At 49.6% G+C, this 12,842-nt stretch overlaps 2 protein-coding genes across 2 annotated transcripts in view; one reads left to right on the plus strand and one right to left on the minus strand.

Annotated features, from left to right (window-relative positions):
- TNKS (tankyrase) overlaps window positions 1-6,463 on the plus strand; it is a 128,977-nt gene extending 122,514 nt beyond the window's left edge. The window contains exon 27 of the mRNA XM_005517545.3: window positions 1,022-6,463. Coding sequence (XP_005517602.2) covers window positions 1,022-1,108 — 87 coding nt within the window. The 3' untranslated portion in view covers window positions 1,109-6,463. The remainder of the gene's footprint in view (window positions 1-1,021) is intronic.
- A 74-nt stretch (window positions 6,464-6,537) lies between these two features.
- On the minus strand, window positions 6,538-12,179 carry DUSP4 (dual specificity phosphatase 4). The gene is made up of 4 exons (XM_005517544.3): window positions 11,786-12,179; window positions 8,915-9,051; window positions 8,273-8,492; window positions 6,538-8,134 (listed from the first exon to the last, which is right to left on the minus strand). The coding sequence occupies exons 1-4, from the start codon at window positions 12,177-12,179 to the stop codon at window positions 7,749-7,751; spliced, it is 1,137 nt and encodes a 378-aa protein (XP_005517601.2). The 3' UTR covers window positions 6,538-7,748.
- Between the last annotated feature and the right edge of the window lie 663 nt (window positions 12,180-12,842).

The following is a 12,842-nucleotide window of genomic DNA, read 5'->3' on the forward strand; positions in this document are numbered from 1 at the left end:
GTCAGGTGACCTTCTATGAGAGAGTTAAAATGATGGTCCCACAAAGCCTTCTCTTTTCTGAACCAAACTAGCCCATCTCTCTCAGCATCTTCATCCTGTGCTCTCTCCCCTGACTATCTTATTGGTCCTTTGCTGAACTTGGCTCCAGCTTGCTGGCATCTTTCTTGTATTGGAGAACCTAAAAGTTGTGTGTGGTTTTCTAGATGTGGTCACGTGAGTACTGAATAAACAGCAGTTGCTGCTACACCTGGTGATTTACCCCAGGATGCTCGTAGCCTTTATTGCTGCCAGAACACACTATTGATTCTGCTTTAGCTTGCTGTCACCCAAGGACCCCATCACTTTTTCAGCTGAGTGGCTTCTCATCCTGCAGTGTTACAAAGAATTAATCTCAGGTGTCTTTGCCCTTGCTGGATTACGTGAGCCTTCTGTAGGCCCACTCTCCTCTCATCTGTCAAGGTTCCTCTGAATGGGGCCCTGCCCTCCATCAACTTTAGCTTTGTTTTGGGACTGAACTGGCTACCAGCTGTCTCCAGGAAACACTGGACAGATGGACAGATGACTGACGGATCATGTGCTTTGGGTGGGCCAAGTATTTTACTGCCAGTAAAGGCATTTGCAGGATACATTGCAAGTTATTGACCCTTTTGAGGTCAGACTTTATCAGTCATCCGAGATTTTTGAGTAATTTAACAGGCACTGACCGATTTGTCAGGATTTAGGATTAGCTAACAAGAAGAGTAACTCTGAATTCCTGTTGCACACAATTTCTGGCAGTGACTGTGTGGAAGAAGAAACATCTTTCTTTCTATCTGTGTATTAACCAAAGTGTTAAGTACATCCAGCAGTTCCACACAGTGCTGGCTAGTTTGAAATCCACTTTTTTTTGCATGCTATGAACATACAGCTGATTCTTGTGCTGTCCTTCCTGGTCACTGTTTAATGAAATGCAAAAACTGCAACTTGCTGAGTTACCTTTGCATAAACTAGCATATTTTTTTTTTTCTTATTTTACTTTCAGGCATACCCAGAATATCTCATTACATACCAGATTGTGAAACCAGAAGCTCCATCACAGACAGCAACAGCAGCAGAACAAAAGACCTAGTAGCTTCAGAGCAGTGGAGAAGGATGTGACTTCAATCCTGGACTGGATGGATACGTGTTTCTGAAAATCAGTATCACATAAAATTCTTAACAACCTGGAAATAAGCTCTATGTCTTTTATAAAGTATTGCTGTCTTGATGAATATGATATGAGTAACTCTTGCATACTCAACTGCTACTGTTCCTCTTGAGGAAAGTTTACAAGGGACTGCCTTTTAATAACATATCTCAGGCTCCTAGTCTCTGCAGTTACCGTGTGTAAAATAATATTGTTTTGATCTAGACCTTTGGGAACATTATTGTGCAAATGGAAATCTTTATTGGTGCCATCTCACATGTTAAAATTTCAGACACTACTTTTCTAGTTACTTTATTTGCAGATAAATTGCATTAAGCCCATCATTTTCTTTTCAGCATACACCATTCATTTCCTGTTTCAAAGAGATCCTATTTATTCTCCTTTTGTATTCTGAAGATGAGCCGGAACCTTCTTGAAGATATTTTGCACAAAGTCAAGTCGACTAAAATCGTTAACAATGCAATATAAATTTCATCTGAGGAGGGGCTAGGTCAAGTTCTTCAATATAGGGGTTTTTTTGCACGCCTCTGAGCAAACAATAACATGAGTGAGTGTAACTTTAGAGTGGAAACAAGTGATGTCAGTTTGCTGCCTTGTCTGTGTGAGTTTTCTGGGGGAAGCCCTGGGAAGTGTTTGCAAGGGTAAAACCAGCTCTTGTGCTTAGAAAAACATCATGAAACCGGTCCATGCCCTCTGCTGGCATCTCTAAAAGAACATTTTATAAGGCTTCTGTTATGTGCATGCAGCTTGTGAAATGTTCTGCAGTTACAGCAGTGTATGGTTTTGCTGGGAGAAGCAGGTGAAAAGTCAGAAGATTTCATACAGGAGGGGGCGTATCTGGTTCATGTCCCTCTGTAAGATGAGACCCAGTAAATGGGTTTCAGGCTGGTAAGGGAGAGTGTATTACAGCAGTTGCCTGTCACATCTTTGCGTGTGACATCACAGTTGAAGAGCTTAAGGGATTTACAAAAGTAATAATTTTTTTAAATATCGATTTTACATTTTGATGAGAATAAAATGTTAAAGTATCGGTTGGCAAGTGGATTTGTTTGCAGGTATACCAGAGAACAAAGTTAGGATTTATTCACTTAATACCCTTCTTCCAAATTCCCAGGTTTATTTTGCTGGGTAGGAGAAAGTTATTTTTAAGCATTGCATAGCACAGCATCAAACAGTTTCAAAAGTCCCCCCTCATGGTCGATATGGATTTAATAAAAGTAGAAACTATTTCTTTTTTGTGGTGTTTTACAGTTTTCAGAGAAGGTTGAAGATCAAGACCTGTTAATTTTTTTCCTAACAACCAATACCAGGAGATGTGCTTCAGTGTTGACCATGTAACAACTGGAGGAAAAAAATGTTCCTTTGGACACAGCACATTGTACATTTCCCTATCAACCAGCACTATTTAGTATCTGATGATCCAGTTCATGCATTCAGGTTTTATCCCCCTTAAAGCAAGAAAGCAACAGAATAGTGTGCTCTTAGTTGATAAAAATATATGTGCTCCCCATAAGTGGGATTTTGCTAACATGTTTGTATAAAACAGACTTAATCCTGAAGAGAGTTTCACTTTCAGCATTAAGACACAATTTTTATTTTTAACTTTAAGGATTAATGTTAAAGCAAGTAATCCTCACGAGAAATGTCACCCACTGTAAAATCAGTCATTTGATGCAATATGGCTACCTGAACATCATCTGTTTGTAATATCTCTAAAGGAAACCTTAGAAATAGCAATACTCCAACAGAACTTGAACTCTGAGTTTTACTTATCTTGAGCTGACAGTGGATATATGGTTCTCGCTTAATTTTGTGACCTGATTAAATATGTAGCTTTGAAGTCCCAGCCAGGCTCTAGCCTAGTTGTCCTTTTAAACAAGTTTCATTGATAAAATTGGGTGCTTGTATTTTGGCTACTTGTTTCATAGTGTTAGGATTGCAAAGATCACCACTAGGCTTTGAAGCTTTGTATTCACCATTTAAGTTTGGGGTTTGTTTTTCATTTAGTTCATAATGGAGTGGGGGGATGTGCCTGTCTGCACTAGGGTTTCATACAGCGACCAGAGTGAGTGCTGTTCTCCATCCCCAGTTAGACATAGTTTTAAATGGTGAAACAGCTGTGCTGCTTAAGTGAGAAAAATGGTTAATGTGGGTGTGAAAGTTAAAAGCTTTACATCTTTCAAAAACAAGAACAAATCTAAAATGTAAAACCCCACCAAGCCCACACTGGATGCTGTTCTTGCTTGTTGTTTCCTATGTGCTGGTTGAACTAATGGCTTAGTCTGGATTTCTTTTACAGCCTGAAATGTCTAGAGGATAAAAATAGCCTGGATGAGACTGAGGGGAGACCTCATTGGGGTCTTCAACATCCTCACAAGAGGAAGTGGAGGGTTGGTACCAATATCTCCACTCTCTGACCGGTAACAAGAGTGGAGGAAGCAGCATAAAGCTGAGTCAGGGGAGGTTTAGGTTGGATATTAGGAGAAAGGATTTTCACCCAGAGGGTGGTTGGGCACTGGAACAGGCTCCCCAGCGAAGTGGTCACAGCACCAGCCTGACAGAGTTCAAGAAGCCTTTGGACAATGCTCTCAGGCATCTGGTGTGAATCTTGGGGCTGTCCTGTGCAGAGCCAGGAGTTGGAATCATTGGTCCTTATGGGTCCCTTCCAACTCAGCATATTCTGTGATTCTACTTTCCAGTATCTTTGAACTGCCAGTGTTAATGTTTCTGATGTTCTGTGCAGAGTAAAGGTGCTGTGTGAGGAAATAATTTTGCAGTGTTTTTTGTCTCGTAATGATGTGATCTCATATCCGTTTGTGGCCAGACACAGAGGAATACCCAGGCCTGATGATGCATCTGTGTGTTGTAGACACCTGTGCAGGAGTAGCATATGCTGTCACAGCTCCTCTTACAGTTCAAAACAAAGTGAGGATCTGCCCATCAATATCAAAGTTACCTGTGAAAAACCGGGTTGTGGTTGTGGTGGTAGAGCTGCATTTGGCAGGCTGTTAACGGTACAGACACTGCTGCTTTAGCTGGGGGAGTTAACTACAATGGGACCTTAAAAATGCCATGACCCCATAACCAGGCAGTTGCTGCCTCCTGAGAAATGAAGCCTTTGACCTCCTGAGCAGTCCCCTGATACTGGGATGCTCATTTACAGTATTGGATCACCAGTGGGGGCACAGTAGGAGCTGACATAAGAACAGTGGGCTAAGCCCTCACAGGCTTGGGAGACCAGGGACAGAACTTGGTGTCTGCTGGCACAAGGGACAATGTGTCTCTCAGGCCTGTTGATTTTTGTCAGCATCCCTTTGAGGCAGCATTTTGAAACTTCTTTGTAGTTTTGCAACAGGACCTTAATAGGCAAAATGGGGCGAAAAGTCACCATCTGACAAAAGGAGGGAGGGTTCTGCTCTCCATTGCTGAAACTGTTTCCATGAGACTGATGACTTAGGTGCCTGGTGCTGAGTGACACTGCAGTCTGATTGCTGTCAACAAAACTTTTGTTAGGATTAAAAGCAGACAGTACAGTACCTTAATAAGGTATATTTTATGTTCTCGTTCTTATTTTTATCTACCAGTTGTGTTTGATCCCAGCTCCACAGAGACTGTTACAAACCTCTTATACTAGCTCCACCATGTTGCAGTCACTATTGATTTTCTAACCTGTTTTGAGTGGTTTGCGTGTGATGCAATTGAATCCCACTGCATTATGTAGCAGGAATTTATTTTGCCTGCAAACTTAAACTTTGCTTGTTTGTTATGGGAGTACCCCAAAAGAAAATTCTACACTGAAGCAAAGAGAAAACCCTGCAAAATGTTCTGCACTGTTGGCTTTGGTGGGCAGCAGACACAGAAAAGGCATGTGGTATATGGGAGGGACTAACTCCTGGAGAAGGGCATGTTCTTGGATCTGGAAACCAGCTGTTCCTACTGTTTGTTGTAGGTTAGAGGAGGTGTCTGCTCCCTGTGAATGTGTCAGGTGCTGAGGGATGCAAACATGTTGTGCCACTGCGTGGCCTGTGAGAGCTACTAAAGACAGTGGCAAATCTCAAAAAAGCCTCCTGCATCCCTGCAATGACGTCAGTTTCTGCACAGTTCATGCACTGCCTGCAATTTCCATATGGGACTATTAACCAAAATTGTCCTGAACAGGATTTTTCAAGGTGGGTAAAAGGAAGGGTCCAGCCACAAAACAGATTAGTTTTGCTAATTTCTAATCATTCTCAGAAACTGAATGTCAGGATATGTGTGAATTTATTTTCAGTGGTATTTCTCTGTTTCCATGCTGCTTTGCCACAGAAAGTCTAGCTCAGAAATCTAAAAGGATGTGCATCTAATGCATGCTTCAGTTATGCTAAGCTGAATATTTGTGCAGGATTGTAAGCTATGCTGCAGCCCCCATAGGGAAGACCTGGGAAAGCACATATTCTGTTCTCATGTAGCAAGGGGCTTGTGAGCCTCCAGAGACTTGAATCCATTGGTGATCAGAGGTGGTGGCTTGGCACAGACATGTTCTCCTGGTCTTTCTGAGAGTGGCGGGACAGATGTGCAGAGGGGGGGTGGCAGTGTTCCCACCTCTGAACAGAGAGTGTGAAACCCAAGGGATTGGGGAACACGGTATGTGTGTTAAAATCTCTGAAGCAAGGTGAATGAGCTTGGGAATCTGTAGAGGACATGGGAAGCAGATGCATTTCCATTACACTGCCACATATGCCTGTCAAGTCACATTATCTGACTGGGTTTGATGTATCGGTCTTGCTGAACCTGTTGGTGGCAAATTTTAGTGCTGGTCCCATTAATTACTAATGTAGATTATTAGAATCTCTGTTGTTACAAGATAATTTTGACACTTTCTTAACATCTGCAGAACTTGCTTCAGCTTTGGAAATTGAAATGGGGATTTTCTGTGCTGCAGTCCCATGAGCTTGTGCTTTGTCATTCCTAATTGCTTTCTCTGGCAACCCAGATGGCAATGCAGCTGGGGGTTGAATTTCTAGACCTTTTTTTGTGTAACTTGTTTTCATAACTGGCCCTGTATGTGTCCTCTCTTGGTTGCCAATTACCTGGAGCTGGGATATCATTTATTTATTTCTTCTTTTACCTTCTCTCTCAAAGTTGAAGACGATGGGCAGTTTCTCAGCCTACCTACATGGTGGACTTTAGGTAACATCTCTGTAACAACTGAGTTTGATCTATTAATGTGCTTGGCTAAATGTCTGATCTGCAATACTTGTAATAGTTTAAAAGTCAATAAATACATTTTTAACAGTTGCTCTGTGAAAATGGAATGTGTGCACAACCTGCTCTTCTGTCTTGGTCTTAGGACAAATTTGCTCCAGCCAAACTGTTGAAAACAGTTTTATTTTTATTTTCTTCAAACAGTGTTTTCTCCCTCCCTCAGGCAATAAATAAAAAGTTAATCTCTAGAAAAAAAAAAAAGAACAAAACCATACATATGTACATCAGCCACACAGGCATCTTGTGTGTTGGACTGGAGGGAAGGGCAGAGGTAGGGTGGGAAATAAGGCTCCAGGTGGGTTGAAGATGAGGCATTTTCAAAGCTTGGACCAAAAGCTGCAGAAATGTTGCACAGGTGAACAAGACTCAGCACAGGAAAAGGGCTGGTCATGAGGTGGGAGAAGCTTGAAAATGCTGGATGAATGACACCTCTGGGCCAGCCTGTCCTCTACCCCACAGCTTCTCTCTCTCTCTCTGTGATTATAGCCCACCCATGTCCCAGGACATCGTCTTTTGGAAGAAGAGCAGCAGTGGGACCCGTGGAGAGGAAACTGAAAAAAGTAATCAAAAGCAGCCCTTCTTTCTCATCTTAAAGCCACAGGAGATTGGACCTAAGTTTTGTAGAAACCAGTGATCCACAGAGGCAAGAAAAGAGGCATTTCAGGCTACATCTCTCCCTCCAAACTACTTCCCAACCACAGAGATTGCTTTCCTCCATTGGAATAGGCTCAGCTGGTGACTTGGCAGGTGCCTGCCAGGTCCTGCCTCATCTCCCCAGCCACTGGCAGGGCTGGGGTTGAGTGCAGGCAGCCTTGTGCCACCACTCCTGCTCACCCCAAGGCCCTGCCTGCAGCTCTGCTTGTCCAAAGCATACCTGGCTCAGGTAAGCAGCACCCACCACACACACACAGGTCTCTCTGCAAGGGGGAAGGCTGCTGCACAATAAAAACAGGGTATGCTCCCATGTCAACCTAGATGAGCTGGGGGCAGAAACATGGGGAGAGGGAGAGGTGTAAAAAAACAAGACAGTAAAATGGGGATGGAAACACATGAAGACCAGGCACTTGAAACCCAGTACACTATTTTTTTCCTCCCCCAAAGAGCCTGGACAATGTCAAGGTTTGTGGCTTTTACAACTTCGTGCTTTCAAAACATAACAATAAAAAGCAAACAAACCAAGATGAGGTAAGAAATTTCTCTACGAAAAAGATGTCGAGTCCAGCGTGAATGGCAGTGTCCGGCACTATTGCTTAACATCGCAGGGCTCCGCGCCCCCTGCACGCCTGGCACTACCTGCCCGGCTGGCCTCGGCCCTGAGCTAACAGCTGGGCGACGTGGTGATGGGGCTGTGCAGGTAGGGGAGGCTGCTGGGGGTGGCATGGACACCGACAGACACTGGGAAGCTGAAGACAAACTGCGAGGTGGGGGTGGAAGTGGCTTTGCCCCGCTCCCGCAGCGTCCCCGAGGGGCTGACGGCCTCCACTGCATATGAAGTGGCCAACACCTGTGACTCGAACTGCAGCAGCTGCCCCATGAAGCTGAAGTTTGGGGAGATGATGCTCCGGCGCTGCTTGACAAACTCAAAGGCCTCCTCCAGCTTGACACGCTTCTTCATCATCAGGTATGCCAAGCAGATGGTGGCTGAGCGGGAGATGCCAGCCTGGCAGTGCACCAGGACCCGGCCACAGCACTCCTTCACTGAGTCTGGGGGGCAACAGGGGTGAGACGTGAGACCCAGGCCGTGCCACCGTGGCCCAACCCCTCACCAAACCCGCAGGCGGTGGCTGACCTCCCTCCCACCATGGCAACCAATGCAGACAACATCTCTGCACAGGCACTCACCAATGTACTCAATTGCCTCCATGAACCAGGAGCTGATGTCAGCTTTGTGGTTATCCTCCACAGGGATACACTTGTACTGGTAGTGCCCCTCAAAGTGGTTGGGGCAGTCTGAGGAGACGTTCAGCAGGGCTGTGATGCCCAGTGCATCAAGCATGTCCCGCCGGGCTGCGTGGTAAGCGCTGCCAAGATAGAGGAAGGGAAGGATTTCCACAGGCCCACCCTGTTAGAGAGAAAAACAACGGATATGGGGTTGATCAGGGGACAGTGCCAGGCAGGACACATATCCAGATGGCATGGAAACATCAAGTTGTGCAGCAACCTGGCACCTGATCCAGGGCCCTCAGAAGAGGGAGCAGAGGCTGCCTTCCTGAGGTGCTAAACCTATTTCAGCCTTTCCTCTTCCTCTCCTTCTCCTGTTCAGAAACAGGCAGGTGTGGGTTAACAGGATTTGGGCTTGTCCACTCTTTGGTGCACACAAACACCCTGGGATTAGGAGGACCACCATGCTTTCCCATGAGAGGAAAGGAAGCAGGACTCTGGTTCCACAAGCCCCAGCTGAGGGAGAGCAGAGACTCCCATTGGAGCAGGTTGCAATGCTGGAAGGGCAGTTAAAATAGCTGAGCACTGGGCTTTTAGACATACCTGGTCATGAAAGGGGGTCCCACAGGAGCTACAGCCCAAATCCAAGGGCTCAGCACTGGTGGGGGGTGACACATTGCTCAGGGACTTGGTTTTTGCACAGAATTCAGGGTACTCCGAGGAGAAGCGCTCATAGCCCCCTGCAAGAAGAGAGGCACAAAGTGTTATCCCAGACCGCATTCACAGGCCGGCAGAACAGCACAGCCAGAGATGCCCATGGCCACTAGATGATGCTACAGCGATGGAGAGTGGCCTCCTGCCCCAGGAGGAGCAGACAGGCTCTCAGCAGCAAGGGGGGAATCCCTGCAGCCCCACCATTCCCTTGGAGTAAGAGCACCAAGAGCAATGATCTTGGCCACCCAAAGTCTCTGGTCCAGGGATCGGTCCCCTGCTTTCTGCAGGCCAAAACCCCAGACCGAGGCCGAGGTTGCTCTCTGAGACAATGAAGAGAGTATTTATTTCCAGCATACTCAGACCTAAATGGGAAAAGCTGCTCCGAGGCCAATGACTGTTCAGTTCTCATCTTCCCTTGACACATCATTTTGTTGCAAAACATAGGCAGGTCTCCCGTTCCCAGCTTGACCCTCCAGCTCAGAGCTCCCAAAACAACAGACCAGGAAAGCCCTGGCGCTGGCCAGGTATGGCCAAGATGGCCCCACAGCCAAGCTGCCCTCAGAGAGAGGCACAGAGAGCTGCCTCCCAAGGACACGGGTGCAAGCTGACATGCAAGGACACATGGAGAAGCTTGTTTCTCTGACCTGATAAGCACAGGGGCCATCAGGGCTTCATCATGGCAGGTGAAACAAGAGCAAACCCTGCTGAGTTCCCACAACAGGGAAACCGCAGTGTTGGCTTGCCAATAAACACCTCTGGTGAGATTTCCTTCTCTCACTGAAATCAAATCAACAACCCTGACATCTTTGTAGGGTCTAACTTTGAGGCTCAAAATCAGTAAAAATCAAGTATTTTACTATCACCACAAGACTTCAGCTAGATCATGCCCTGACTCCCAGGATGGTTCCTGAAGACTCAAACCAACTGCAGGACCTATGCCTGCAGATTTTGGCTTACCAGAGCATACAGCAGGAAACATCTTTCTTATCCTTAGCTCTGAGACTGCCCTGAACAAGGCTGGATATTCAAAACAATGGATGCAAGCGTCTCAGGCAGCCCAGGAATTGCTAGGCAGTTAGAGCCCGACAGTGCCAGCATCCCCGTGTCCTTTGTGATTTCCTCCCCCTACAAAAGGAAGGGCTCTAGTACCTTAAAGCAGAGCCGTGCAGATGCATCACTGCATTTGCATTGTCCCTCCCACGCAGCCAGGACAGTTTGCAGAGGCTGCATTTCCCTGGCCTGACAACCCTTCACAGTCCTACTGCTTCGATGTGAAAGAGCATCCAAAAAAAAAGTCTAGCCAAGAGCCCTGGATAGACTTGTTCCAGAGATCTGGTCCTAAAATCCCTGGATTGCACTCCAGTGGTCACAGCACCATGAGAGGCAAAAGCTGCCCAGGGTGATGGGCAGAAACAGCTTGGAAAGAATGGTTCTTGGAAACAAAAGGAGACCTTTTCAGCTGTTTCTCTTTAATGAATCTCATCAGATTCATTGATCCAGCAGCTCCTGGCTGTGCACACCGGCCCTGTCCAGTGCAGGAGCCAGGCAGAGCAGGTGCCCATGGCCAAGCAACACCCAGCCAGGTTGTTTCACAGGGAATCTGGCAGCTGCCAGACCTGCACAAAACACATCTGGATCTTCATTGTGACCTGCACCCAACAAATGTGCACTTGGGCATGCACAGCTCTGGGTTAGCGTAGCTCTCATGGAATCAGAGCAAGATCATTTTAGTAGCTCTGTGGTAGGCAAGAAGAAGACTGTAGTGCTGAGACCGAGTCTCTCGGAACCCCTTCCTTAAAAGGGCTCCCATTCCAACCAACCTCCCACGAGAACCACAGAGGCACCAGAAGCTCTCAGCTGACAAAGGCCACCCTTGAAGCAGAGCAGCATTTCCTGCCACATGCGTGGCTCCAGCACCACGCTGGCTCCTGGTGAAGGAGTTTGCTCCTGAGCGAGCCCTTGCTGTGCAGGCACTCCCGCAGCAGCACATCGTATCACATCCTTGGAACAGCTCCTGCTGCTTTTACTGTATCTAGTACAACTGAAGTGCTAGCTCCTCCATCTATCAAGCCTCTTAATGGATTTGCTACTCTGCATACACATCCTCACCCCTGCTGTAAGTAAGCCAAGGAATAAATTGACTCTCAGGCTGTAAACAGAAAAGAAAAAGCCCCACAGAGCTCATCCAGGAACCCCAGCTGAGCATCCCCCGCCCCTAAATCATCTCACGGCAATTCTCAGGACCAGCAGCTCCAAATGCGAACAGCTTCTCATTTAACACACGGCAGAAGGGGGAAGCCCTGATCCCTGCTGTAGTGACAAAAAGGAGCAGAGAGTTTTCTCTGCCCGCTGCAAAGGGACATGGCAGTGACAGCAGCTATTTGACCCTGCCCGAATACCTTCTCCGCACCGCGGGGCTGGGGATGAACTCGAACAAAGCGATCTCCCCACGCACACTCGCTTCTCTCAGGTCCCAGGCAGGGCCACGGGGCCCGCTCGGTGCCCCTGAGCCGGCTCAGACCGCCCGGGCACCCACGCCCGGGGCCGATGGCCGCGCTGCCACCGCCAGGGACCCGAGCTCCGGGGCAGCGCGGCCCCCGCCGCTCCCAACTTCTGGCAGGACAGCCGGGGGCGGGAGAAGGGAGCGCCCTGCCCGGGGGCGCGGCGAGGCCGGTGCCCCGTTCCCGGGCGGGGGCAGCTGTCCGCGGCCGGTTCTCTCCCCCCCCGCCATTCCCGCCGCCCGCTCCCCGCCGCCGGTACCTGCCAGGAGGCGGATGTCGGCGCGCGCCGTGTCGCGACGGAGCGCGCGCACCACGAGCGCCACGGTGCTGTCCTCGCGCAGGGCCTCCGCGCGTGGGCTGCGCTCGTCGTACACCACGACGGCGGCGTAGAGCCCGGCCCGCAGCCGCGCCCGCACCTCGCCCTCGGCCGGCAGGATCTGCTCCAGGCTCACGGCGCCCTTGGCCCGCCGCCGCACGATCGTGTTGCAGCGCACGTTGAGCGCCCCGCGGATGTGCCCGGCGCTGTGCGCCAGGAAGGGGCGGCAGCCCAGCACCAGGCACCGCGCGGCGCCGCCGGCCCCGGCCTCGTCGCGGCCCACGAGCCGCCGCAGCGCGCTGCCCTCCATCTCGCGCAGCCCCTCGGTGGCCACCATGGCGGGGGGGAGCGCCCGCCGGGCCCCGCGCCCGCCGCCCGCGCCGCTCGCGCACCCCCGCGCGCGCCGCGCGCCGCCTTTCCTACCCGGCGGCGGCCGCTCGCGCGCCCCCGCCCCGCCCCGCCCCGCCCCATTCACCGCGCGCCGGGGCCGCATGAATGGAGGGGAGGCGGCGCGCGGGCGCGGCGACGTCACCGCCTCCATTCACAAAAAAAGAAAATCCGTCCGCGCCGCCGGCCGGCCGCGGGCTGTGAATGGGAGAGAGCGGCGGGCCGCGCCGCGCCTTTGTCACCGCCGGGCAGCGCCGTGTCACCCCCACCGGGACCCCGCCGGGTCCCACACGCTGCGGGAGCACACGCCAGTCTACACACACACAGACAGACAGACAGACAGACACAGACACACACGCACACACAGACATACAGACACATACAGTCACACACACAGACGGACACACACACACGCACACTCAAGCACACGCTGCGCACATTCCTCTTCCTTTGTCCCCTTGCTACTGTTTTGCTTGGACCGCTTGCCGCGGCGGGGGGCACTAGGCGGGGCCCGCTGTCAGCTCTGCAGGGTCCCTCTGGGTCCTTCTGACTGCGTATCTTTCACGGCCACGCTTCCTCTGTCAGAAGATGGCATCTCATTAGCCGCAGAGCC

This window comes from Pseudopodoces humilis, chromosome 6 (genome assembly GCF_049639895.1).
Source record: "Pseudopodoces humilis isolate 2021_Gansu_Grassland_sample_001 chromosome 6, ASM4963989v1, whole genome shotgun sequence".
Taxonomy (NCBI): domain Eukaryota; kingdom Metazoa; phylum Chordata; class Aves; order Passeriformes; family Paridae; genus Pseudopodoces; species Pseudopodoces humilis.

Coding starts and splice junctions, on each gene's coding strand:
- DUSP4 (XM_005517544.3), bottom strand. CDS start 12,179: ATGGTGGCCACCGAGGGGCTGCGCGAGATGGAGGGCAGCGCGCTGCGG. Junction 9,052..11,785: donor CGACATCCGCCTCCTGGCAG/GTACCGGCGGCG, acceptor CTCTTCTTGCAG/GGGGCTATGAGCGCTTCTCC. Junction 8,135..8,272: donor GGAGGCAATTGAGTACATTG/GTGAGTGCCTGT, acceptor GTTGCCCCCCAG/ACTCAGTGAAGGAGTGCTGT.